Here is a 27098-nt window from a genome sequence, read left to right on the forward strand (position 1 = left end):
GCCAACATGATGCTCGACCTGTAAATTACTAAGACAACAAGTGTTGTTTTTCTCTTCAGGTATGTCTCCATCAATAATTTCTTTTTTTGTCCCCATGACCGATCCAAGTCAAATAAGATTAAGCATTTGCTGATAAGTCTTAATCCGATACCTGCAGTTTTTACTGCACAGACTTGCACACTACAGACCATAAAATAAAAATATTTGTTTATTATTTTCTTGCATCTTCCTATTCTCCCCTCGGCAGTTTCTTCATCTCACTCACTTTCAGAGTTTGCTGGGTCAACTGTTATCCAGCTGAGTTCACTCAAATAAAATCAGCCAATTTAGGAAACACCTTAACTGCCAAATTCACAAGCAGCAACCGGTTATCCGTTGTAAAATGGTTCCAAACAGCAGGCATGTTAGCAACACCAGTTGGCACATCCTGATGTTTTACTGCAGCAAAATTCTTTTACCATGCCGCTGATTAAAACCAGACAGCAGGGTGACATCAGATCAGGAGTCGATCAGTATTTGTTACTCATACCAATCATTTAAAGATCCATTAATCAGAACCCCGACAGATACTTGGGATCGTATCAGGACACTCCTAGATATTTTTTTAATCACAAAAAAAAACAAAACTGTACAGAATCATATGTTTTGCATAAAATGTTTTTATTTTCATTTTGTTGTTTTCTATGTACAACTTCAAAGTAGATTTTTTACATCTTAACATTAATTCAATGAGAATCATTACATAATAATGGTCAGTCATGATAGCAAATTAGTGACTTTGGCAAACAATGCTGCAGAAAATACGATGAGTGAATATCACATTTCTGGATTAATTAATCAATACAATTTTAACACAAATGAACTGAGAGGAAAATGTGCCTTAAAATCAAAAGGAAGACGAATTAAACCTTGAATGAAATTGACTGAAATGTGTTTTCATTCAACTATTTGCTGCCATTTAATAATTAGCAATAATTCTATAGTTTAGGAGAATTCATTTAAAAACACTACCTTACCAGGTGACACAAATACTGATTGAAATCATTTCTAACGGGTTTCATAGTTTTTATAAAACTTGATGTTATATCTGTAATTATAGTGTTTACTGCAGATCTGACTGCAACTCCATAAAATACATTAATCCTTACAGCCCAATCCTCCTAACAATGATAATGTTTTTATTGTAGATGTTCAGTATCTGCTGTGTCTGACCATTTTTTGAGAAGACAACAAATCTGCAACAGATCCGATCCTGAGACTTGCTGTACAATGCAAACAGAGCAAGTGGACATCAGACATTAGGATGACAAACCTAGAAGCTCAGAGAGAACAAAAGAAAACAAACAAGTTTTATTTGTGTTGTCGCTGCTTCGTGGTCTTTCACGCTGGGCCCACAAATCTGTTTTGGCGAGTTTTGACCCTGAGGTGGGTTATCTATCACTCATGAGGAAGGTTATTTTAATGGTGGCTGCGCTTTCTAACAGTCTTTCAGAAGGCGAGAGAGGCAATAAAAAGTGAGATAAAGCTATTGAATGAAGTACTTATGATCAATTGTAGAACCTAAATGATATCTATGTACCCTATGCGAGCACAGCATGGCCCTTAGTACCATCAAGTCAAGATGCACCCACATCACGAGTGAGTGTGTTTATGTCAGGTTATCCTGGAGGTTCAGCTCAGATTTCTGCCTCAAAAGCAAAAATAAATAATTTTCCCTTTTGTTCCTTAAAGTTTTATAGTTCATACACAGAAATGTAATTTTTATTTTGACTGAAATCACTAAAATAAAATTTGTTTTTCAGTTTGCCATCAGGGACCTATCGATTTCTTCTTCTACAGCTTTGCCTTGACAGCATTACACTCCACAACGCCGGATGCTAACATCTTGTCTATCTCAGTTGAAGTATAGCCGTAGTCTTGCAGCACCTCGACTGTGTGTTCTCCAACTGCTGGGTCGGAAGCGAGACAGGGCTCAGCAGGAGTCCGAGACAGAACCGGAGCTGGCCGGGGGAACTCCTCCCCGCTGGAGTTTTTTATGAAAGAGCCTCTCTCTCTATTGTGAGGATGAGAGCTCACCTGGTCGAAAGACAACACAGGTGTGACACAGGCATCAGTCCCATCAAAAATTCTCAACCAGTCCGCCTGGGTCTTTGAGGCGAAGCGCTCGGTGAAAAGCTGCTTCAGTTCCGGCCAATCACTAATGCTCATCTGAGGGGGCAACTCTGCAGCATCCAATTCTAAGCCTGAGAAGGAAAAAAACAAACTGATGTAACTCCATAAAGAAATAAACATGAATCCAACAAGCAAAATGATGTTTGATCAAATGTGAATATATCTAAAAGAAGGACCTTCTAAAGTTTGTTTTTAATGTAATATCTAATAACTTTTCCTACAGACTTCTCGATCTAGATTTTTACTGACCAAAAATATCTTAAAAGGAAGCACACCCTGCTAAAGCGCATAATAAATGCCAGATTTCCTATGTGCTGATCTGGGTCAAACATTTCTACAGATTTTCCATTTCAGATCTCCAAACATTTCCAGACTGTAATTTTAGGTTAATTCCAACATTTTCTATAAGATTATTGATATTTAAGTTAAAAAAAAAAATGTACACTGGAAACTCTCAGAAAGACGAGTTTTATTGTGTCCATCCGTCCGTCGCAGGGCTGTGAGTTAATTGGGTGAAAGGCAGACTACATCCTGGACAGGTCACCAGATTGTCTCAGGGAAACACGACACACAACCATGCAGACACACACAATCATACCTAAGGGCAATTTAGGGAGACCAATTAACCTAACTGTCATGACTGTGGGAGGAAGCTGGAGTACCCAGAGAGAACCCACACATGCACAGGTAAAACATGCAAGCTTCCTTAAGAAAGACTCCAGGACGGGATTCGAACGCAGGATCTTTTTGCTACAAGTAGTAACAACTGCTCCACCGTGGAGGTCTTCTTGTTCCCGAGATCAATAAATAACATGAGGCGGAAGTTGGTTTCTGAATTGCAATTGTGGCATAAATTTGTTTTATTGAATTTTTTTGCCATCTGAACTAATTTATGTCAGTTCTGTTTCAAAATATAATGCTTAGATTTCTACAATCAGGACAGATTCTTTAAAGTACAGTTGGTATGAAATTGTTTTTTTTAATTATTATTTTAAAATGAGTGAGCACCAAGAAACTCAAAAATGATAAAATGGTAAAGTCAATTGTGGTGTGGCAAATCAAAGCTAAAGGAAAATATTGGAATGAATAAATTAATTAAAAAAAAACCTGCTTTATAAATTGAGATAATTACGTTTTAAAATACAATTAGTAAAAATGGCTGAAAGCTCAAGAATTATCCATACTTCATTTGCTTCTTCCATACCTATCCATCTCTGGAAAAAGAAAAGCAATTTCCATTAATTTCCAGACTGTTCAACAATGTGTAGGAATCCTAGGAGTTCGTATAAGATTATTTTCCTGGAATGTTAAATTGGGTTTAGGGGCAAATAAGTCCCTAGTTCTGGAGTACAAATAATTCAGTTTTGGACTTCTCTATCAGGCGTTCTGCTCTTTTTTTGTGTTTTCTCTAGATCTATCCTATTTTGTCTCAGTCTTTTACAGTCTGCTTTCGGACCTATTGGCAGCTGTTTTGAATATCCTCTAATTGCGGACTATTTTGAGACCTTAAATCCCTTACCAGACTCTTAAACTGCTATGATCTTTTTGTGAAGGCCTCAAACAACTCTTTTGACCTTACCATAGGGACCACTCTCACTTCAAAGGTCAGGAACACACCAAACTAAATATCTGAGGAAAAACCTCGTACAAAATGAAGTGGGAATAAATCCAACAGACAAACTTTTGAACCACATTCTGCGCTACAAGATACACATTTCTTGTAAATTTTAACCTAAATATTTGTGTTTTCTCATTATTGTTTGAATGACATTATTTCTTAACCAAATCATTAACAAGGAACTCACAACTCACACTGTTTTTATATAATTGTTCAGTTATCAGATGTATAATAATTTAGCTGAAAAGGTTGACTTCACACTGTCACAAAGTGGTCACAAAATGATTGCAATATCATCGCATCATAATCACAGGTGAGGATGTAAAAGCACAAAACTTAAAATCACTTTAAATCTACTTAGACTCATTTCTATAAAAACGGGAAATAATATACAAATATATGAAATTCATGGTGTTAGCAGCCATAATGAATTTCAATCACATGTGAGAAAACTGCTGCCATGAATACTGAAATAAAGGAATAGATTTTCCAATCAAGAAAGAACATAAAGTCAGTTCAAATTATAAAGCATCATTCAGAATCAATTAGAAACAGTCTAATTTTATTCTAATTATAAAGCAAAACAATCAATATGGATTGATTGTATAAACCCAGGTGGTGAAAGCACAGCCAATTATTATGAAGTCCTGAGAAAGCATCAACCATAATAGAATCCTGTTAGAGTTCATGTTTACTTCTCATCTGAAAGAGTGGGTGTACTCACAGATCTGCTCGAGAAAACTGGCATAAACAAAGAGCTGTATCAAAACTAGGGATGCACAGATATGAAGATTTGGGCTGATATTGATATTAATATTGTTGTTATGGTAAATAACCGATATTTACTGATATTATCTATATTATATAGATTTTCCTACCCTTTCGACACCGTGAAAAAAAAAAAACCACACAACAGACATTGCTTCTCTGCTTCAGTTCACAATCCTGCCTTGCATCACTGTCACATGGCCAACCTGCTCCAGAAATACATACACAAACAGCTACAAGATAGAAATAAATATTGTTTATTAATATCGGGCCAGTTTTACATATCGGACCAATATGTTTAAAAATGGCCAACGGCCAATACCGATCTTAATGGCGATGTATCGTGCATCCCTAATCAAAACGTACTTCATGAACAACGTCTTCCAACAATCCAGCCACCATTTGTTGTTGATGATCTGTGGATTCTCCAGCATAATAGAGATCCCAAGCCTAGAGTGACAGTAAAATCGCACAAAAATAACGACTTTGAAACTTTAAAACTGTTTCACACGACACTCTGAAAATCATAATTCTACTAAAGACCTATGATGTATTCCTAAGACATCATAAGACCAGAAGTTGATATCCAGCATGGCACACAGTGATATGTGCACACAGAGACACAGAGTCATGTAAGTTCTAAAAAACACATAAATATGTATGTTTTTCAGTTAATATTCTACAGAAACAAGCTAAAAGAACATCTACAACTTTAAAGCAACAGAACAGTATATCTGTGTCACTGCCAAAACGTTTTTTTCCTGACTGTAGAATAAACACAATTGAGATTTTAGTACAAACCCTTAAGCAGCTGGTCATAAAACTCTGCCTCCATGGCACCCACAGCCAAGTATTGTCCATCCAGAGTCTTGTAGGTATCGTAGAAGGGAGCTCCGCTGTCCAACAAGTTCTCTCCTCTAGGACGATTCCAGAAACCAAGACGAAGAGACTTCCATAAAAATGAACCTGTAAATGCTGCTCCTTCCACCTGAGGACAACAAACACAGAGCAACATGATATTAAAAATGGGGGAACATACTGGGCTATCTGTATTTTTGCACTAATTACCGGCAAATATATAAAAGGTCTGTGGGGAGTGATAAAACAATTTTGCACTTTTCACATACAATGACTAGTGATAAGTAATTATAACCATTAAACCTTTCATTTGTAGTCACATTACAACCACAAACATCAACGTATTTTACTGGAATTTTATGTGAGAGACCAAAACAAACTAATTGTGAAGTGGAAGGAAGATTGGTGTTTATCTCCATCCATCTTCCCGCCAACTCTGAACAACAATAAGATGCTGATTCAAAGCTTGTCCTGCCACTGCAGAATAAAAAAACAACACCCTGATCAAACAGTAATGGCTGACATCTGATAAATCTGCCAGCTTTGAATGTCATTGGCACCAGCGGCAGAAGAAAACATATTTATCACTAATATCATTGCTGATGGTAATCAATTCTCCCAGTCTGACCTAATTAAAAAGTGCCCTTCATTGCAAACGTTGCAGCTTGAACAGAAAATGAGTGGAACCCGTCTCTCTACCAGAACTAACGTGACCTAAGCCTGCTTTCGCTTAGTGTAGACTACAAGGACAAAAAACTCTATTGTAACACAAATGAAACATGAGATTTAGATTTACATGGGCTCTCGCAAGTGTCCTAAAAGTGCCTCTGAAGCAAGGAGATGTAGAAATCCTCAAAAAAAAACAGCCTTTATTTCTGGGAGATTCTGGGACTGATTTGTATGCACAGTTCTGTTGAGCTCTGCTCACTGATTTATGATTATCTTTAAGTTAGGGGACTCTAAGGGCTGAGGCAAAAGCCTTCAGCCCGAAGGCTCTCTAGAGAGAGCTCTTTGTGGATTTATTTTTTTTTTTTTGCAGATGGAGCAAAGCTTTTGTTTATAATTTGCTGGAAAAAACTAAATTAAATTTTCTCTCTACCAGGAAAGTGTCCAGATCCCACTGACTGCAACTCAAACCCAGATGATGGACTGATGAGTGATTTGTTGGAGAGAAGCTCATTTGCTCATTTAGATACTTTTTGTTTGGTGAGTAAAGCGAGCGACTTTCTGACGACCATTTCATGAAGGTGACTGAGTCTGACATTATTGGAGGAGGTGAAGGATTACAGATAAACTGGTGTTCAGCAAGACAACAGATTGGACTGAAAATGCCACTGAGGCAAGACGTTGCATAACTAAAAGTCTGTGAAGACTGCTAATTTATTAGCAGCCATCTGTTAAGGCAGCAGTTTTTGAGCCAGTAAAATAAAGGAACTGTTGCGAGCAGATCTGGAGCCAGAAGAAAAAAATTGTAAAACAAAGAAAAAAAGAAATGGTGAAATAATACAAGCTGCTCAATGCAACGAGCACATACTCAGAAATAATTGTATTTTTTAATCTAGCTCTACAAAACAAAAATGCCATTAATTACACTACTGCAAGGTGGCAGTGCACCTTCCGGTTTTCCAGCTGCAACAGGAAATTTCTAAGCGACATCTAGCAACCAAAATGCCACCCGTGTCTGCTTCTGGTGCTATCATTTTATTTGGAAAACATTGCTCATATATGATTTAAAAGTGTCACTTCCCTGTTTGGCAAAACAGAAGACAAGATAACCCATGGTATAAGTTTTAATATCCTTTAATGAAGTGTGTATCTTTGATTCAAACATGCAATTATTCCAATAATTGCTTATCTTTAGTGTGCCACTGTGTGCTTCCATTTCTCTGGCAATTGTATGTTGATACAAACACATTTTACTACTGAGGGTCAAATAGAGGATAATTCTATACTTGAATAAATCGTGTTTCCAAACAAACATGCATCAGGTGCATACAAAACATATTTTTTACAGTGTAAACAAGAACCTGGTCGATGCAAATGTATTCAGCAGCAGCCCTGTACAATTTCTGCCTTACCGGTAATTTAGCATAATAGTTTCTTTAAGTCAAGTCAAGTTTATTTATATAGCGCTTTCAGCAACAAGGCACTCAAGGTGCTGTACATATGGAAAAACATTACAATGATACAGAAAATCAAACAACAGAGGTAATTTAAGAAAAATAAAATAAAAATAAAATAAAGAGAATAGAATGATGGATAAGAAAGTGAAAGGAAAATTGGACTGAAAACTTAACTAATTATGCTTAGATGGCACAGTCAAAGGCCAATCTAAACAAATACGTTTTTTATCTTGATTTAAAGCAACTTAGGGTTTTGGCGCTTTTACAGTTTTCTGGGAGTTTATTCCAGATTAGTGGAGCATAAGAACTAAAAGCTGCTTCTCCATGTTTGGTTCTGGTTCTGGTTCTGCAGAGTAGATTTGAGCGAGATGACCTGAGAGGTCTGGGTGGTTGATACACTGACAACAAGTCTGTAATGTATTTTGGTGCTAAGCCTTTCCGTGATTTATAGACTAACAGAAGTATTTTAAAGTCTATTCTCTGAGCTACAGGGAGCCAGTGTAGGGACTTTAGAACCGGGGTGATGTGGTCCACTTTCTTAGTTATAGTGAGGATGCGGGCAGCAGCGTTCTGGATCAACTGCAGCTGTCTGATCTACTTTTTAGGCAGACCTGTGAAGACACCGTTGCAGTAATCAATTCTACTAAAGATGAACGCATTAATTAGTTTTTCAAGGTCCTGCTGAGACATTAGTCCTTTAATCCTGGAGATGTTCTTTAGGTGATAGAAGGCCGACCTTGTTGCTGTCTTTATGTGCCTCTGAATGCTGACTGAACATTAGCTGAACATTAGGATTACTTCCCTGTTGCAGATACAGGTGCTTTACTGACCTTTTTAAGTTAAACATCAGTTTCATAGCTTTACCTTCTAGCGTTAGCACAGCATGCTTGTTACATTGCTCTGCATTTCAGCGTTTCTCATCTGTCTGCCAGGTTGGAGTTTAAAACTTCCAGCAGCTCGTTGTTTTGGACAGGTGGGGCTGCAGGGAGGGGAGTGGCTGAATGTCTCTGTTATTGCAGCGCTGCTGCTGGAAGAAGTCCGACAATTTGGGCAAATGTGAATGGGTCAGTTTGTATCCATTTCGACGCAAATGAGTATGTTTGAATAATTCATGGGTTTTAGTATCAACTATATCGAAATATTGATTTTTCTGACAACCCTACTGTTGACAAACCTTGCACACCAATGCTTGCTTGGGCTCTGATGCAACATGTTTAAAGGGTTTTCACACAATGTCAAAGACTTTGAATATCTAAATATAGTAGCAAAATTCTTAGAGACATGTATGCACATACATGCACACACACACCACTCTACTAATACCTTTCGCAAGGTAAAAACCCCAATACAATAAAGACCCTTGGGAAGAAAAGGTGGCAATATTAGCCTAGATGGTAAAAAGTCAAAACTAGAATATGATACAGAGCTATGGGAATTGGTTAAAGAGACAACAGGCTGCAAAAACTTCATACAAAAAGCAACTTTCAGATCCCTTAAATAACACTTCCCACACTCAACCTTGACCCACTTTACCCATTTTAAGTTTAACTTAATACTCTGAGGGCACACAAAATCCTGAAAAAAGGAATATTTGAATGAAAATAATATGCCTCTACAGCGTTTTCTCCAGGCGCCTCAACCACAGCTCATCTTGAAAATAAATGAAGTCTTTTCTAACTAGATCCTTAGGAAAAAAATCCCTCTCTGACAGAGCTGTCTCCATAATCACACTGATTCAGACCATCAGCTGACAACCCTTCCAGCCAAATCTCATCCTGTCACCTGAATCACTGCAAACGGTACTAGTCAGAAACTTACCTGACTGAGATGTGAAACAGATGAATAGACAGCAGCCCTGCTCATTTATGCCAAAGTCAGAACGGTACAGCCTTGTTGGCTGCTGGCCATTGTGCCTGCCTCTTCAGTTGGATGCATTAAGGAAAAGCATTGGACTCGTTTTACCCCTCGTTCTAATGGAATAACATCAGACACATCTCTGCATTTTAGCCGAAACATGCTTATCAGCAACAATATTACAAAATGGGGCAACATAAGGACTAGAAGGTGCTTATATTTGCAGCCAGCAGGCATATTTTATTTGTGTATTACATTTTTGGAAAGCTGTCATTTTGGATCAGTGAATCTCATGGTTTAAAATTAAAATCGAATTACAATTAGTCAACCGGTATTGGAATAGTTAAATTTGCCTCTTGAACTATATTTTTCACAGTTCCATGAGAGCATCAATAATTGCTGCGCTTACATTACAAATAAGATTGAAGGCATAAGCCGCCCACTACTTTTGTCAACGTATAACGTAGCGGTTTTAAAAACCGCAAAATGTTACGGTCATAAAGTCCTTTCAAAGATATCTCAGAGAAAGTGCCAGAGAAACAACAGTTTTCTGTTCAAAGCAAAGGATAGCACAGCGCTCTCCCTGACCTATCCTGTCGCTGAGCACTGCTGATCAGCTGGTTCCTAAATCTTTCGGTTGTTTCCAAATGCAAAAAACACAGTCAGTCATGTTATGGCAATAAAAAGAGCACCATTCATCACTCTGTGGAGTTATAGAATTGGATTTGGTAAAATCAACATGCTATTTTAGTTTAGCTGCAGTAGGAAATGTTCTTTCTTTATCTATTATTTAGAAGGAATAAAATAGATATAATGCCCCCTGCTGGATGAGTGAATTACCATGGTTGGTCCCGGTCAAACGTTTTAGGTACACTTTCTCAAATAATAGGTCTCTTTATTTTCATGACTATTTATATTATAGATTCTCAACACAGGCAACAAAACTGCGAATGAACACACATGGACTTAATGATGGAAACAAAACATGTGAAATAACAAACGTTTTTATGTTTTTACTTCTTCAAAATAGCCGTCCTTTGCTTTGATTACTGCTTTGCTCTCTTGCCGTTCTCTCCATGAACTTCATGAGGTGGTCACCTGAAATGGTTTTCCAAATAGAACTTCCCAGAGGTGCATTGAGAGACGACCAAAGGTTGATATTTCAGTCATCACAGCAAAGGGCGGCTACTTTAGGGAATCTAAAACATAAAACATATTTAAAGTTTTTTTTTCACAATTTTTTGTTCGCTACATAATTTCATGTGTTCATTCATAGTTTTGATGTCTTCAGTGAGAATCTACGTACAATGTAAATAGTCATAAACATAAAGAAAACCATTCGATGAGAAAGTGTGTCTAAAACGTTTGACCGAAGGTGTTTATAAGCATTTTGTTGGGTTACCACCCTGCTTTATTTGTGGAGAAATCCAAAGAACCTGTGCTCAGCTACATGAAAGTGATTATCATTCAATGGCAATGAAGCAAATACAATAAGCAGCAGGTTTTTGTTTCCACTTTGCAGAGCAAACTTGAATGTAATACCTGAAAGGTACACACAGTCTCAGGTCTCATTTATGTGTGGACTGCTGGGTTCATGCAAGGACTCAACTTCTACAAGATTTCAACAAAGGTGTTTTATTTTGCTGTTTATTGGCCTCGTTATCTCCCATTGCAGATGTTCAGCAGTTTCAGCCTCCTGCTGTTTACCCTCAACATGCAAATTCTTCTTCTTTCAATACTTCACACTAAAACACCAACAAAAACAAACCCCTGGAATTTGGTAACAGATTGGAGCTTCCAACATGCAAGTGTCGACACCACAGTATCAGCTGAAATTTGCATTTAGAAAACGGGCTAAGGTCCCGCTGTGATCAATTTTTAGGCAAAATGAAGTCAATCTGGTGAATTAAAATATTTGACTGCATCAATGAAACACTGATAAGAGCCAAGTGAAGAAAAAAAGCAAAACCTTGAATATACTTGTTACTTAGCTTAAACAAAATGAAACCCAATTAGACAAAGGGTGGAACTTAGGGAATCAGATAACGATTTGCATAATTCAAGAGACATATTACTATATTAGACTATATTGCCAAATGTATTTGTTTACTTTTACATGTAAATGAACTATAATGGCATCCTATACTTAATCTATAAGATCCAGTTTGTTAAGGGAACCACCGTTGACAGCAATAGCACCTTCAACTTTTCTGTTAACATTTTCCGCAAGGTTTAGGAGTGTGTTAAGTCAGATGAGCAACCAGAGTTGCAGCCTCCACTCTAATTCATCCCAAAGGTGTTCAAGAAGGTTGAAATCCAAACTCTGTGCAGGCCAGTCATGTGTCTCCACAGTAAACTTTACACACCTGCAGCCATGGAAGTTGTTTAACAACAGAATTCATTGGTTTGGGGGTGATTTGGTGGTGTGACCCGGTACATTTGGCAATATAGTGTATGTGGTTGACTTATTATTACGTAAATCAAATTACTTTGCGCAGGAGGTCAGCATTGTTGTTTCGAATGAGCTCCTTTTAACAACATTAAGGTGAGCTCTATTGAATGAGCATAGTAAGTTCACTCCCATTAGGCGTTCACTATAGATATTCTGCTTTAAAACCTTCAGTTAACAGCAAGCGGTGGATGACTCACACAGCAGCCTTCGGAGACTCTGAAATGCTTTTTTAAGTAACTCCACCATGAGTTGTCCAACTCATCCTACCAATGCTGATTAGGACTTTACCCTAAAGGAGAACACCACCATCTCACAGAACCCTGTGCAGCAGTGCTGAAAATATTTTAGCTTGTAACTTGTTGATGTTGACAGATCACATCACTGAGGCCACCCTAAAAGGCCTCTGAGGGGTATATTATGCTTTATTCTGTCTGATCAATTTCCTGGTTGAATTATCTGAACTGCATTTCATCTATGTACAAACATTTCTGAATAATGTACTGTCTATTTTATAAAATACCGACTCTTACCCTTTTAAGGTTATCAATACCCTATATTTAATTTTGATAGACTTAGCGAACATCTGCTAAATTTAGCTGTTCCCGAGCTGGTTCCCAGTGCAGGTTGGACTTCACCAGAGCTGTCCCCCACTGATCTTGTTTGTAATGTTTATGAACAATATCTCAAGGCATAGTTGTGGAGAAGAATGTTTCTGTGTTTTTAACCTTTACTTTTGGTTCTGTTGGGATCTTCAGGCCATGAAATTCAGTGTGTACTGGAAAGGGAAGCAAGAGAGTGTAAGCCAGGATGAGAGCCAGCTCCTCTAAAGGCCCTTTGAACAGGCCCTTTAATCTACATAGGCTGTTTTTTGTTTGCATTGTGGGGTCTCAAACCTGGACCATTTATGTAGATTACGCCCCTTGATTTTAAGCAAGTCCTCCTCCAGCCGGCTGCCGCTGTAAGCTGGGGACACAGATCCTCACCCATCGAGTCCAGAATTTGATTAAAACAGTGACATTAGACTAATGTAGCAGTCTCAGATTGTTTCATAACTACAATGAAACAAACTGACATTGTTTCATAGTGGTTAAGGTTTAAAGGCCACAGACTGACACTCTAAACTGAATGAAAATGCAGCAAACCTAACAGAAGAAAGGAGAGCTTCGATTAGAATTATATATCTGCCATCTAAAGAAAAAAGTTATTACTATTTGGGTAGGAGTTAACTTCTGAAGTTGAACTAAAATCACTTCTTCTCTATTCAAACTTAAAATCAATGAATGATCAACAATCATAGGCAGTTTTGGTTCCTTTAATCTTTAACTGAGAACATAAATGATGACACTTGTTTTAACTTTACGAGTTAAAATCTCTTAAAAGACTTCAATGAGTATGCGTCCCTTTGTCTCTTCATATCTGAGGAGGCGTGAAGTAAAAGTCCGTGCTTCCTTTTGTTAAATATTCCTACTAAAGTTGGCAGATTATATCAATGTATTTGAATGTTAACTCTATAACACACTGATATTCAGCATCAGTGGCAGAGTTAAATTTTTGCAAAAAATAAAACAAATACACAACTCCTGTCTTGTAATTCAAAGTTAACAAAAAATATGAACTGTAGAGGACATTTTGAGATTGTTTAGAAATGTTTGGCACCCTCCCAACATGAAGCTCCACCTTTAGTTCAAGGGCCAATCAAAAAAAGTCCTGCTTCCCTAGTAGGGCCGTTTTTAGGGTACATTTCAAACCCTTTTGTCTGATTTGGCCCTGGTTTCAAAAGTGGAAATGTAGGGGTAGGAAAACTACACAAGAAAAACTACAAGAGTTCCTGGAACGGTTCCAGCAGTAGAAACGCATCTAAAGTCTGAGGCTGAGATTCTCAACAGGAAAAGGTTGTATTGGGTCACAGGCCAGTTTCTGGCTGAAGCTGTGAAGTTCAGGTATCTTGTTCACAACAATGGTAGGATGGGGCAAGATGGATGGACTGGGGCCTTAACTGCCATAACTTGGGTACTGCTCTGATCAATCGTGGTGAAGAAGAAGCTGAGGCAAAATGTAAGCGGCTTTATTTAATAGCCCATGTTTGTTGCAAGCCTCACCTATGACCCTATGACCATGATATATGGATTGTGACATATTAGGAAATGATGCAATAGCAATATAATTGATGGATATTGCGATGATAATTTAACTTTTGCCCAATTCTCTGTTGCTCAACTCTGTGATCTTCAGCATTTTGGCACTGTAATTCGTGTCAGACGTGGCCTTCAACTACAGTTAGACTCCATCCATCCTCCATCCCGCAGGCAGCTTAAGAGATTGGGTGAGGACCTCATCATCCAGTGGGAGCTTGGGTTCAGTCATCTGTTCAGGATGCTTCTTAGACACCTCCCCTTGGAGGTTTTTTGGGCACTTCTTGCTGGTCTGCTTTTTCTAGAGTGACGCATGATATGAGCTAGCTATTTAGTCAGGCCATTGTCTCAGAAGCAGCCTGCAGTTTGCTGCTTAACAAACACGTCACTGAAGTTTGCCAACTGTAGTGGTAAAACAGCATTACCTTAAGAGCAATTAGTGGTGCTCCTTTAGTTTCCATGCCATGACTGTCAGTAGTTTGTTCAACCTAAAATATTTCTCTGACACTTGCTGCAGCCTGCTGACCAGCAGGAAGCAGTTAAAAATTGGGGAGATGAGTGTGATGATTCTCTGTGCTTCACACATCCAAGGAACACTCTGTTCACTCTGACGCTTTCTGTGGCATCATGTTAACAGACTCTAAACCAAAGGAAGGGTATTAATGAAAATCTTTGTGGTTATATGTGTAACATCCATAAAACATTGGTATCCGATGATACTGGTAACCGGCCACTTGCCTGTAACTTAGCTCTAAGTTATAAAAATCACAGGGTTTCTTACCATGCTAGCATCGATGATCTGTCCTTTCCCCGACCTTGTCCGCTCCAGCAGTGCTAAAACAATCCCCAGAGCACAAGTAAGACCACCACCAGCAAAGTCTGCTATAAGAATTGGAGGAGCGTAGGGCTTCTCTCCACTGCGACCCAGTCGGGATAAAAGGCCTGTGTGGACATTAAACAAACTCTTCAGACAAAATATGAAACAAAATAATGATCCATTTAGTTCAGAAACAAAACATCATAATGGAAACATTCACGAACAGCTTCTGAGCACAACACTAATAAGTATTAAAGTGCGAAAAGCTCCTCTGAAGAGAAATTCAGTTGAAGAAATTCAATGTGCACCCGGTTTCAATCAAACATGGCCTTTGTGTGGGACTTGTTACTCCTTTTGCTGAACTGTTTTTACACAGAGATAATAAAGGACCTTGAAGAACAACAAAGCCTTGGTTGTGTGGTTACAAAAGGATTTTTCAAAGTTTCTTGGTATTATCTTCTGCCACTTGGGTTGCCAATTACAGAGGCCACACAATGTAGGAGCTAGAGGAGCCTGGAAACCATGTAACAAATTGTTAAAAAGCAACAACATGATTTTTACGATGTGTTCAAGTCTAATCCTAATTTATCCAAGCCTCAAAATATTTTTGTGTTTTTATTCAAAGCTCGAACCCACCGGTTGCATTTGAAGACAAATTAATTTTGATCCGTTAACTCAGAAATTGATTTGTCACCAAACATTATTGGATGGATTTAGAGCCACACATGTGATTCTAATAGGAAAACATCCGTGCTTTAGTACAGCAGCACAGATAGATCCACAAAGCTCATGATTATGTACTAAGGTATGCTGCATGAGGAAGCACAACTTGTAATTTTTGGCTTAATGAAAGCATCTCATCTCAAAACGTTTAAAACTGTATCTAAATACACCAAACTCGTTTATTATGTGGAACCTTTTAATAATTTCAAACTCCACAAATATCAATGAAGGTAGTGTAAACAGCCTAATCTCTTATCTAGCTAATTAAATAACACTGAAGCTCAGTTTTTTTTTTTTGGTTTCATTCAGTCTTTCACAGCATGACCTTCTTCCCATTTCTGTTTCTGTTTCTGAAAAAAACATTAACTGAACTGTTTACATGGACCTTGTTTGGCAAGATGACAAGCATGTCCCATAGTAAGGGGTTCATGTTCCCGAGTAAAGAGTTACTGCTTTCATTGCTTATCCTTTCTTTGTGTGAAGCTTCCTCTTTGCTCACACGAAGGTTATTTTATGTTCCTGAACAAAGCTGGTAAACAGATTAAAAATTATCCAGCAGATGAACTTTTTCCATGAACATCCAGTATATATATAAAAAAACACATCAGCTAAGAGCCCTTCACACTGGCTTAGTTTCCAGTTTTAAGATGTTTAAAAATGTTTAATAATCCTTGAAACAAACAAATTATTTTTTGCAGTATCTAACACAGGAAAGTTTTAGAAATATTCAACCTCTGATTAGTCTACACTTATTCAGTGTGGAAAGCTTAAAGTTTATAGAAATGGGATCTTTGATAATTCATCTTTGTAACACCTTTGTGATCGCCGAGAGTCCTGGTTTCCCTTCTATCTTGTTTTCAGCTAACCCTACAGGTCAGCTATAGGATTTAAGTCTGGGCACTAGGGCTGCACAATATACTGTGAATATATCGTCATCGCAATATCAGTGCGTGCAATATTTATACTACGAAGGACTGTTTGGAGTGCAAGAACTGTTGGCTTGCAACTGATATAATCATTGACATTTTGTTACGATCGCCATGGCAAGATTTTCTAATATATTGCAGCCCTACTGGGGACTAAGATGGATAAGGAAGAATGCTGATTTTGTGTTTGGTGAACCCTTTATATGTTCGTGTGGCCATATGTTTTGGATCCTTAGCCTGTTGAATACCCCAGCAATGACATATTCCACCAGATTTTCATATAAGATGGCCAAGGTTTTTTTTTAGCAAAGTTCCAATGGCCTTGGAAGGAGAAACAGGCCCACAGCATCATTCATCCTCTTCCATACTTAAAGGTGCGCATGAAGAGCTTCTCCACAAATTCACCATCCGTTAATCAGCAGACTCAGCTGGAGTGTTTGTTGCTAAAAATCTAAAAAATTGTCTCATCTGATGTAAGTGCCCAGTTCTCTAACAGTGAGCTTTGGAGATTTGTTTTACTTCCCTTACGATCCTCTTTGTTGCATTCGGTGGCAAGGCAAACTTTTGGACCTCACTTAGTCTTGTTTGAAATACTTCCAGTTGTTTCATATTTTTTAATCAATTTAATCAACCAATTGTAGACATCTGCATGTTTTGAATGAGTATCTATTTTTTTCTAGCCAGTTCCTAACTTATGGATATCAAAACACATATGCAGGAGTTGAATGACATGTTCTCCAGCCTTTCCCATTTCAAATGATGGGGAACAGAAATGAGACTCTGCATCATTATGTTAATCAAGGAGGTCATGGTTTAAAACTTAAAATTTTGTAGAAGCTCTGATCAACTTAGAAAATTACTTTGATAGGAATTGTTAGGGATTTTGTTGAATAAAAGTAGTCAAATTAGAGGTTGAATTTTTCTATATTTTAAGTTGACATTATGGTACTGCAATAAAAGATTGATTTATTTTAAGGCTTTTTACACCACTTTTCCAGGGGTACCAATACATGTAGAGGTCTGGAGATTAGCAGAACCCAAGTTTCAAAGATCCTCAGAAATCCTAAAGGAACATCGGTCAGTTCCAATTCTGTCTCTTGGGATCAAAACTAAACGAAATTTGGAATGGATCAATACTTTTGCATCATGCTTTATACAACCATATAAATTACAGGTATCCCAACTAGTCTTTACCTGACATGGCAAGGTAGTTGATGTCATGTCCAGCTGCTGTAGCGTAACACCCATTCTGGCCATATCCCGTCAACCGAGCAAAGATCAGACGAGGGTTTTCTCTTAGTAGCTCATATGGGCTAAGACCAAGTTTTTCCATAACACCTGGATGATAAAGTAAAATGACCATTTCTCAATGCTTCTGTTTTCTGCTAGTTTAAGCTTAATTAAGACAAATTATCGATCACATAACAGTGTTTTTTTCTTTTCTTTTTTACCGACTAAGTTCTGACCTTTGCGATAGGGCTCTAGCACAACATCAGACTGAACACAGAGCCTCCTTAGCAAAGCCACGCCATCTGCTGTTTTCAGGTTGATGGCGACAGACCGTTTCCCGCGAGCTAAAGTGTCCCCGGTTATGAAAACCTTAGTTCGGTCCACACGGATCACCTTGGCTCCAAAGTCTGCCAGGACCATGCCACAGAACGGTGCTGGAGCGAGACCTGCCAACTCAATGACTTTCACTCCCGCCAGTGCCATGGATTATCCCTGCAAAGCCAATTTAGACATATAGATCTTAGTTCAAGCGGGGAAATGCATGAGCAGTAATGTTGTAAGAAATTTTACAACAAGATACAATCAATAATATTGAGTTTTATTCTCACTGATCCCATCTTTCTGTTGATTTTATTTTTTTCACATGATTTAATTTAGGGTGCTTCTCCAGAGTTTAAACAGATCTCTAACTGAAAATAAACCAATTAAGTAGAATGTTTTGCTAGGCATTCATTTAACAGAATCCGCTTTTCTCTTGAAATACCAGTCTGATCTTATTCAATCAAAGTAAGGCAACCTTTATCCCTAACAAGAAAGACTATACAATTTTGCATTTTCAACATGACATTATCTCTTTGTGTAATGAAGGTTTTTATCAGTGGCAAATTACTGCATTTCATGTATCAATCAAACTTTGCAATTCAACACTGACAAAGACAGCATACTGTTGTTGAGCTGCAAAAACTCACTTCCAATTTAATTTGTTTTCTTCAAAGACGAATATTTCTGCATGTTGTCAGACAAAAAAGGAGCACATTTATTTTTGCTTAATTGCCCAGCAGTTTCAGTCTCAATGCAGAGATCCAGTTTAGTATTTACAGTGCCGGATCCAGCATGAATAAACATGAATGACGTTAGCTTTGAGTTATCCATTTCTTTCAGGCCCAAACAATCATATAACAAACAACTTCAACAAATTTAAGAATAAGGATTGGATGCAGTTCTGTAATTTTATTATGGATATTCTCTGATCCACACATATCAAATGTATAAATACAGGCTTACATTATAAGCATAAACCCTACTTGTATTTGGTTGGTTGTGCCTAAGCAACTTAAGAGACTATAAGCACAATAGGATTATGTAAGTTGTGATTGTAGCCACCATCAAGCTTCTGGCATACCTTTGGTTGAGTTTCTGTTTTGATGCACATGTTGGATGAGTTTCCTGTCTACAAACCAAATTGTGTCAAAGTTCCAACCATATCTCTGGTCATAAGGTGCTGTTGAGCAATTATATAATGCAGCTTCACCTCTGGCAGCAAAACAGCCAAACAGCATCATGCTTGGCAGTTGGTATAATACTTTTAGCTGTGAAAGCCTTACCTTGACTACTCGAAACATACTTCTAGTCTGAATAAAACACCTTTTCACCAGAAGGCATCTGGCTCGTCTATGTGTGCAGCTGCCAATTTAAGTGGAGTTCAAAGGTGTTATTTTTTTCCTTTTTTTTTATGTGGAGCCTCTAAGTACACATGACATAAAAATCTCTCCTCTAACGATAGAAACACTAATGTTCCAACAGTTTCTGGTTCACTGCTTCAAAGGTAAAGCCTCAATAGTTCTTGGGTTGTTCAACATCGTAACCCAGTTCACTGTATCTGCAGTTGGCAGTTTGGGTCTTTTTCCAGACCTTGGTAAAGAGGAAAAACACCCCGATATATTGCACTTATAAAGTGAAATCTGCAGCTGTTTAGAAATGACACAAAAGTCTTTCCCAATTTCTTGAAATCTACAACTCTCCTTAGATCCACAATGAGCTACATGGACTGTCCCATTATCAGTCAGTCAAATGCAGTCAAATCAATTATTTTTATGCTTATATTGGATCACCAATAAGTAGTTAATGTCATCAACCCCACCTCATTAAATCTTTCACACATGCAGAACTATACAAACCTCTGTTCATTAGCATGTTGCTTTAGTTTTGAACAAATGCAAAGAAATGCGCTGTTAATGGACAGCATTTCAAATAGCAGCTGTCTTGTCACTGAGCACAGCCGTTAGCATAACCTACTGGTTTTCTGACTTGCAACTGGAATATGTTTAGGTTGGGTTTGGTGTTATCCCAGATTAGCACTCAAAAATCCAAGGTAAACCAGTAGCCACCAGTACTTCGTCCAAGTTGATTGCTGTCTGCTTTACTGTGCACTGGGAGTTCTCTATATACTCTCCATTTTAAAAAGGTTTCTGTCTGGAGCAGAAATCAAACCATCAACTCATCCTTTTGGCTTTGTATTTACCTTGTAAATGTCGGATACCAATTTTTTTTTGCAGCACTAAAGCAGTTTGAGAACCTTGGATTATAAGTATACGAGTATAAGTGGAGAATAATAAGTATATAAATTATAAGTATTTTATGGCAGTTAGTTTTATGGTTAATGCTGGAGAACTTCGAGTAAAACTGAAAATTTAACGAAACATGATTATAGTTTCCTAGGGGTACTTATGCAAAGGATAAATGAGCTGAGTATTAAATATAATACTTTTATATTAATCTTATATGTACACTAAAGAGTTATATCCATTTTGTCTTGGTATCACTGGATGTAAAGACAACTTTTCCAGGTTTGTATATAATGGCTATAGAAAAGGAGCAACCTCATATAGGTTATTTTCAGATTGTGATTTAAACTCAGAAACTCAGACTTTACACTGAGAAAACCCCTTTGCCAATTAATATGAAAGTTATCTTTTCATACCAGTTTCTTTTTGTTTGTTTTTTTACCAACGTGGCACCAAATGCTACCCGATGTTCATTCACTTTGACAACTGCTTTATATTAAGCCCACATTTCTCATTAACATTTTTTTTTTATTGGTCTGATGTAATATTCTAATCTTAAATGCAGTGTTTTCATTAGCTGTATGCAGAAAGTTATCATAATTAGCAGAAACAAAGGCTTGAAAACATCAGTCTGTGTGTAATTAATCTTTATCATGTTTTTCACTTTGTGAATTGAGTTACTGAAATAAATGAACTTCTCTATAACAATATTATTTATTGAATATGACTGTATATAACAAGCTACTCATACTGTACTGTTATATCCACACAAGCCCAGTGGGCAAAGCAATCATCACAAGGACAATCTATGGAAACAGGCTTTAGTACATAATCTTCAGTAAATAATTGGCATATCAAATAAATAACATGTGTGATTTAAACATCATCTGCTCATGCTTATCTCTATAATGCATCAAAGTACTAAACTACTTACTGAAATAAACTGATGCGAAATAGAAGGTACATGTAGAATGAAACAGAGATATGACTTCGCCAGGAGGCGAAATGCACTTGTGCTACAAAGTAATTTATGACATGAGTGAAACAGTAACAAATTAATTACTGTAGCTTGGATATTGCAATGTAAAAGCTCACGGAACAGGTTATGTATTTGCATAATCTGTTTTTGTATATGAACAGTAAAACAGGCTAAAAGCGTTGGCATAAAAGTTTAGCTGCCCACCTCAGTCAGCTCAGTACACCCAGGGCAAACAGCTGCAGGAACTTTGCTAAAAATCAGCTGATCCTGGTCTTCTCTCAGGCAGAACTTAGATGTTTGAACACCTGAACACACACACACACACACACACACACACACACACACACACACACACAACAGAGGGGGGCACTGGCTAATAGGTTAACCTTAAACTCAAGTAAACTACACAGAATAGCGTCGTTGAGATCAAACAAACATGTTTTATAGTTTTATATTATAAATAATAATCGTCTGAGTAGACATCCGTGGTTTAGCATAAACGTTAGAACTCCATGTCCTCCTACCTGTCCAGGTCTTCTGTGTTGTTACTGAGAAGTATGAAGGACTGAAAGACAGACTGAGGACGCAGGAGTTCACCCCGTGTTAACCAGGAAACGCTAACTCTGCCAACTTTCTGGCTCCGCTGTAGCATGAATACACTTCCTGGTGACCTCATCGCGTTGTTTTGCATTGGCCTGATGGGAAATGAAGTTTTTATTGGTTCATCAACAATAGTTAGATTGATGGACAAACGACTGTGTATTTTATTGTTTAATCTATTGATAACTTATCATTTTGATTGAATCTCAAAACGTTGCATTGTTATGAAGAAACTTGCTTTTTTCTTCTTTTTTTACAAATAAAACACAACAACTGTGGTTTACAATTGTATGCAGTTTAGTTTAGTCTTTTACAGCCTCTAACATAAACCTGAAGTTTTCATACAGGATGCCCTGCATTTATCTCAAACTATTTTCTTATCAACTGTCCTGCTGAAAAATAACACCTCCACAGCAATTTTCACAGTGGTGATCATTTGTTTAGTCTGATGTGCAGTGTTAGTTTTGTTCAACACATAGCCTCCTGCATGTTGTCCAGAAAGTTTAATTTTGGTCTCATATGACCAGAGCAGCTTCTTCAAGATGTCTGCTGCCCCCAACGTGGCATGTGGGATACAGCTTCCTTTCGAAATTAGCTTTCTTCAAGTGACTCTTTCCTAAAGGACAGATTTGTGGATTTCTGAATTGAATGAATTCAAAGCTTGGAATATTGTTGTATAATTTGCCCCTTTAAAAAAAAAACATTACTGCTGACCTTTCTGATGTGTTCCTTGGTCTTGATGGCGCTGTTTGTTCAGTAATGGTAAATAACAAACCCCTGAGGCTTGAAGTGCAGACACCCAGTCAACATCAGTGAGGATAAGAGTTGGTCACATCACAAACATGTGATTATAAAATTAGCAAGACAGACACTCTTCTTTCTGCAGCTATTGGGAAGCATTTATGTCAGTATTCACATCAAAATCCTTACAAACAGCATTGCACCAATAAGAGGCTGACAGGTTTTATCACAACATGGGTATGGAAGCTGTAATGTTTTGTAAAGCTCTACAGAGAGAAGTTAGATTAGCACAACACATCACAGTGATTAAACTTTGAGCCATCAATGATCTACACCAGACTATGCTGTGGAAGGAAAATTATTTGCTGGAGAGTCTGCAATGTACATTCATTAAGTAATTTTTCATTATTTTAGATCCTTGCTATCACACGGAGTGATATTATTTATTACACTTACAGTTACAGGTGACCTCAGTCACTGTAATGGTCTCTCAGTCTAGGTCAGTAGGCTACGCAATCATGCGGAAGATTGCTGACTTGAGAAGACACCATCCATAAGAAGGTTAAGCAACAAAAAGTCATTGCTAAAGATGCAGATTGTTCACAGAGAGCTGCATTCAACCATATTCATAGAAGATTGAGTGGAAGGAAAAACTGTGGCCTGACCTGAAGCCCATAGAAATCTATAAACAATTGTAAAGAGAAAGATGAGAGACACCAGACTCAACAATGCAGATGGCCTAAAGGCCACTATCAAAGCATCCCTATGCTTCTTTTACTTCTCAGCAGAACCACTGGCTGATCACCTCCATGCCACGCTGCACTGATGCAGTAATTCATACAAAAAGAGGTCCAGCCATGTATTGAGAGCATCGAAATGAACATACTTTCAGAAGCCTGATATTTTTGTTTACAATATCCTTTTTATTCATCTTTTTGTCAGGATCTGCCAGTTTTGGCTTTGTTTTGGGTTTTGTTGTGAAGTATTTCCTTATGTTGTGATTCTTAGTTTGGTTATAGTTTGTCATTTATTCTTTCTGCCTTCTTCTTGTTCTACTCGTGTCCATTAGTAGTTCCTTCCCTTGTCCTTAGATCCCCTTCAGTTATTGTTTACTCGGAGATTTGTTTCTTTTTAAATTAGTTGTATTTAATTATTTGTTCCGGCTAGGTTTAGTTTCCACTTACTGTTTTTGTTTACGTTATCTATTATCTTAGGTCTTTGCATTCTCTGCTTCCCCCTGCTAGTTCTGTATTTATTGTCTCTTTTTACCCAGTGTCCCACTTCCTGGTTTCTAGTTTGTTTACGTTTTCAGTCTAGTTTAGTTCCTCGTGTCCCTGCATTCCCTCTCCTCTGTTGTCATAGTAACCACTCATTCCCTCAGTCTCTACAGCCAGTTCTTGCACCTGTTTCTACTATTCCTCTGATCACCTTAGCCTTCCTTCATTGGTCCATTCTCATCCTCTTCCTGCTTATATATCTGGTTGTGCTCATCATTCTCCATTGGTTCCTTGTGTACTTTCCCGTCTCTCCTAGAGTGCCTGATATTTCCTGCATTTGTGGTAAGGAGTATTTCTTCCTAGCGAGCCTGTAAGTGCTGATTTCAAGCCTTATTAAAACTGATCTACTTTGCAACATGCCGAGTCCTAGTCCTTGTTTGCATTTCGGTCCGAAACAACCTCAGACCGTGACACTTTTGTGATATTCACATTTTCTGAGACATTGAATTTTGGGTTTTTTATTATCTGAAAGCCATATTCATCAATATTAGAAGAAAAAAGCTTGAAATATTTCACTCTATGTGTAATGAATCTATATAATATAACATTTAGTTCTGAAATGAATGACAAAAAATATTGAACTATTTCACAATAGTCTGATGTAATGGGGCTGAATCTGAGTTATGGATGGTTTACTACAAAATCAGTCCTTCTAGTTAACTCTTTAAAAAGATCCATGGTTGGTTGTTTTTGTTTAATTCCCTAAGAACGGAATAGGACGAAAACCATTTGAGCAAACCAAACAAGATGAATTTAATGAGTACTGCAAAAGGGATAAAACCAGGAAAGGAAGAACTCACTGGAGAGGCAGAAGTATTTGGTCTGTCAGAGGAGAGAGATAGGCTAGTGAAGGTGTGTGCCTGGAGAAGGTGTGCAGTGGAGAACCCAGGGAGACTGATTGATGGAGAACAGAGAGGCAGCTTGAGATTAATAAGGCATTTGGCAGAGACATCAGGGGAGACCTAGGTTGGCTTCTAAGACACAAGGAGACATTAAGGTAAGTAAATTTAATATACTTAAAAAACAAAAGAAATATACCCCAAAGGGGTGGGAATCTTGGGAAAGTCATTATTATAAATTAATTAATATTGCTTCAACATTGTGCAACTCCTTCCCCACCCACATACACACTTACACACACACATACACAAATTCATAGTGGTTGACAGTGGCAGGTACGATTAGTTGTTTTTCTTCTGCCCCTGAGTGGTAATGTGTAATGTGGTTCTTGATATTTGCTCAGTTTTAAAATACTTCTTTTTTGTTTTGCATAAGGTGTGGTTCTTGTCCAACTTATTTTCCTATTCATGCAGAGGGTGATGCTTGAATTTCTTACTCAGCATTGCGACTTTGTTGTGTTTCCCATAAACCTTTTTGGCTGCTGCAGTTATTTACTTCTGAGTTCAGCCTTTTAAGACATTCCTCACAATTAGGTTATAAATTACCAGTAAAATAAAATAAAACGTTTTTGCATTTGTGAAATAATCTGGAATCTTTATGCATCACAAAATCTATATTTTTATCCCACAAATTATCCCAAGTCACTGCACCCAATGACGGACAATCTGGGGAAGAAGTGTGGCTCTCGCTGGTCTTCTTGTGCACAGTTATTTTGATGAGTACAAGTTTCAGATGAGCAGATTATTGCACCTGCTCCACAGAAAATTAGGATCAGCAGCAACACAAGGTAAGTGAAAGGAAGACAGTGAAAGAATAATATAACAGAAAGAAAATACAACTAAACCTTGACCTTAGCAGAGAGGTGATGACCTTATTATGAGTTCTAAGTAGTTCTATAAGTTCTTTGAAATACTAGATATGTCAGAGCTTGTTTTCAGGAGAGCCTCATACAGAATGAGAAGCTAACTTAGACACATGGGTTGCATTGTTGTTTTTGTTGTTGATTAGCTGCCTTAGAGACAATCCAGCCTGTAGCCTGTCTGACTGTGAAAACTGAATCCATCACTAAGGATTTCATCAAAAAGAATAAATTATTCACAGTAAAAATAAATTCTGCTTGAAAACAGATATTGTTTATGAATTGATTTAATCTTTGGTTCCAAAGCCTTTACCCCCTTTCTATTTGGTATCAGAAGTCTGATCACTTGGTAGATTACTTCTTAAAATGTTGCTCGTCTGCTATTAGTATTCTCTGGGTGTTTAGGTAATTTCTGTTTCTTATTTTGGGAAATTTAGTGCAAAAAAACTATCTTTTAGATTTTTTTCCCGCTAACTAGTTTAAAGTCAGTTCAAAGCAGAAGCAAGTATATTAATTTCTGGCAGATTTATTATTGTTCTGTGAAAAGGCTGCATCTGCATCTTTGATTAAGCAGAAAATACTCAACAGAAAAATTGCAGAAAGTTTATCATGGTGTGACAAAATGAACATACCAGAGATGGTCTTCAAAGGACGAGGAGGTATTCGAGCTTATTTCTTTAGATCGGCAGCTTGTGAACGTTTGCTCTCATGCTTTTATATTTTAAATTGCTCATGTTAACTGTTAATGCTCGGTGTGTGGATGTGCCAGACTCTTTATGTTTTCTGGTTTCACTGAGCAGGTGAAAATTGTGGCATCAGATAAATACATTGCTCAAAAAAATAAAGTTTAATAAAATTAAACAACACAATATAACTCCAAGTAAATCAAACGTCTGTGAAATCAAACTGTCCACTTAGTAAGAAACACTGACTGACAATCAGTTTCACATGATGTTGTGCAAATGGAATAGACAACAGGGGAAAATCTTTGGCAATTAGCAAGACACACTTAATAAAGGAGTGGTTCTGCAGGTGGGGACCACAGACCACTTCTCAGTACCTATGCTTTCTGGCTGATGTTTTGGTCACTTTTGAATGTTGGTGGTGCTTTCACACTCATGGTAGCATGAGATGGACTCTACAACCCACACAAGTGGCTCAGGTAGTGCAGCTCATCCAGGATGGCACATCAATGCGAGCTGTGGCAAGAAGGTTTGCTGTGTCTGTCAGCGTAGTGTCTAGAGCCTGGAGGCGCTACCAGGAGACAGGCCAGTACACCAGGAGACGTGGAGGAGGCCGTAGGAGGACAACAGCCCAGCAGCAGGACCGCTACCTCTGCCTTTGTGCAAGGAGGAACAGGAGGAGCACTGCCAGAGCCGTGCAAAATGACCTCTGGCAGGCCACACATGTACATGTGTCTGCACAAACGGTTAGAAACAGACTCCATGAGGAAGGTGTGAGGGCCCGACGTCCACAAATGGGGGTTGTGCTCACAGCCCAACACC

The 27098-nt window shown here is 37.9% G+C and overlaps 1 protein-coding gene across 2 annotated transcripts; it reads right to left on the reverse strand.

The window, feature by feature from the left end:
• Positions 1-641: 641 nt before the first annotated feature.
• amacr (alpha-methylacyl-CoA racemase) lies at positions 642-21881 on the reverse strand. 2 transcript variants are annotated; one of them, XM_047373455.1, is made up of 7 exons: positions 21741-21881; positions 21421-21521; positions 17910-18165; positions 17638-17781; positions 14759-14811; positions 5360-5546; positions 642-2243 (listed from the first exon to the last, which is right to left on the reverse strand). In XM_047373455.1, the coding sequence occupies exons 3-7, from the start codon at positions 18154-18156 to the stop codon at positions 1834-1836; spliced, it is 1041 nt and encodes a 346-aa protein (XP_047229411.1). In that variant the 5' UTR covers positions 18157-18165; positions 21421-21521; positions 21741-21881; the 3' UTR covers positions 642-1833. The 2 variants fall into 2 exon arrangements, with proteins under 2 accessions (XP_047229411.1, XP_047229410.1); XM_047373454.1 differs by having other exon boundaries at positions 14759-14919.
• Between the last annotated feature and the right edge of the window lie 5217 nt (positions 21882-27098).

Source organism: Girardinichthys multiradiatus, chromosome 8 (assembly GCF_021462225.1).
Source record: "Girardinichthys multiradiatus isolate DD_20200921_A chromosome 8, DD_fGirMul_XY1, whole genome shotgun sequence".
NCBI lineage: Eukaryota > Metazoa > Chordata > Actinopteri > Cyprinodontiformes > Goodeidae > Girardinichthys > Girardinichthys multiradiatus.

Bases quoted from the DNA above. Each gene is read 5' to 3' on its own strand.
- amacr (XM_047373454.1), bottom strand. From the start codon at position 18,156: ATGGCACTGGCGGGAGTGAAAGTCATTGAGTTGGCAGGTCTCGCTCCA. The intron at 14,920-17,637 runs GTAAAGACTAGT...ATGTCCACACAG, and splicing joins CAACTACCTTGCCATGTCAG to GCCTTTTATCCCGACTGGGT. The intron at 2,244-5,359 runs GTTTGTACTAAA...TTTCCTTCTCAG, and splicing joins TTATGACCAGCTGCTTAAGG to GCTTAGAATTGGATGCTGCA.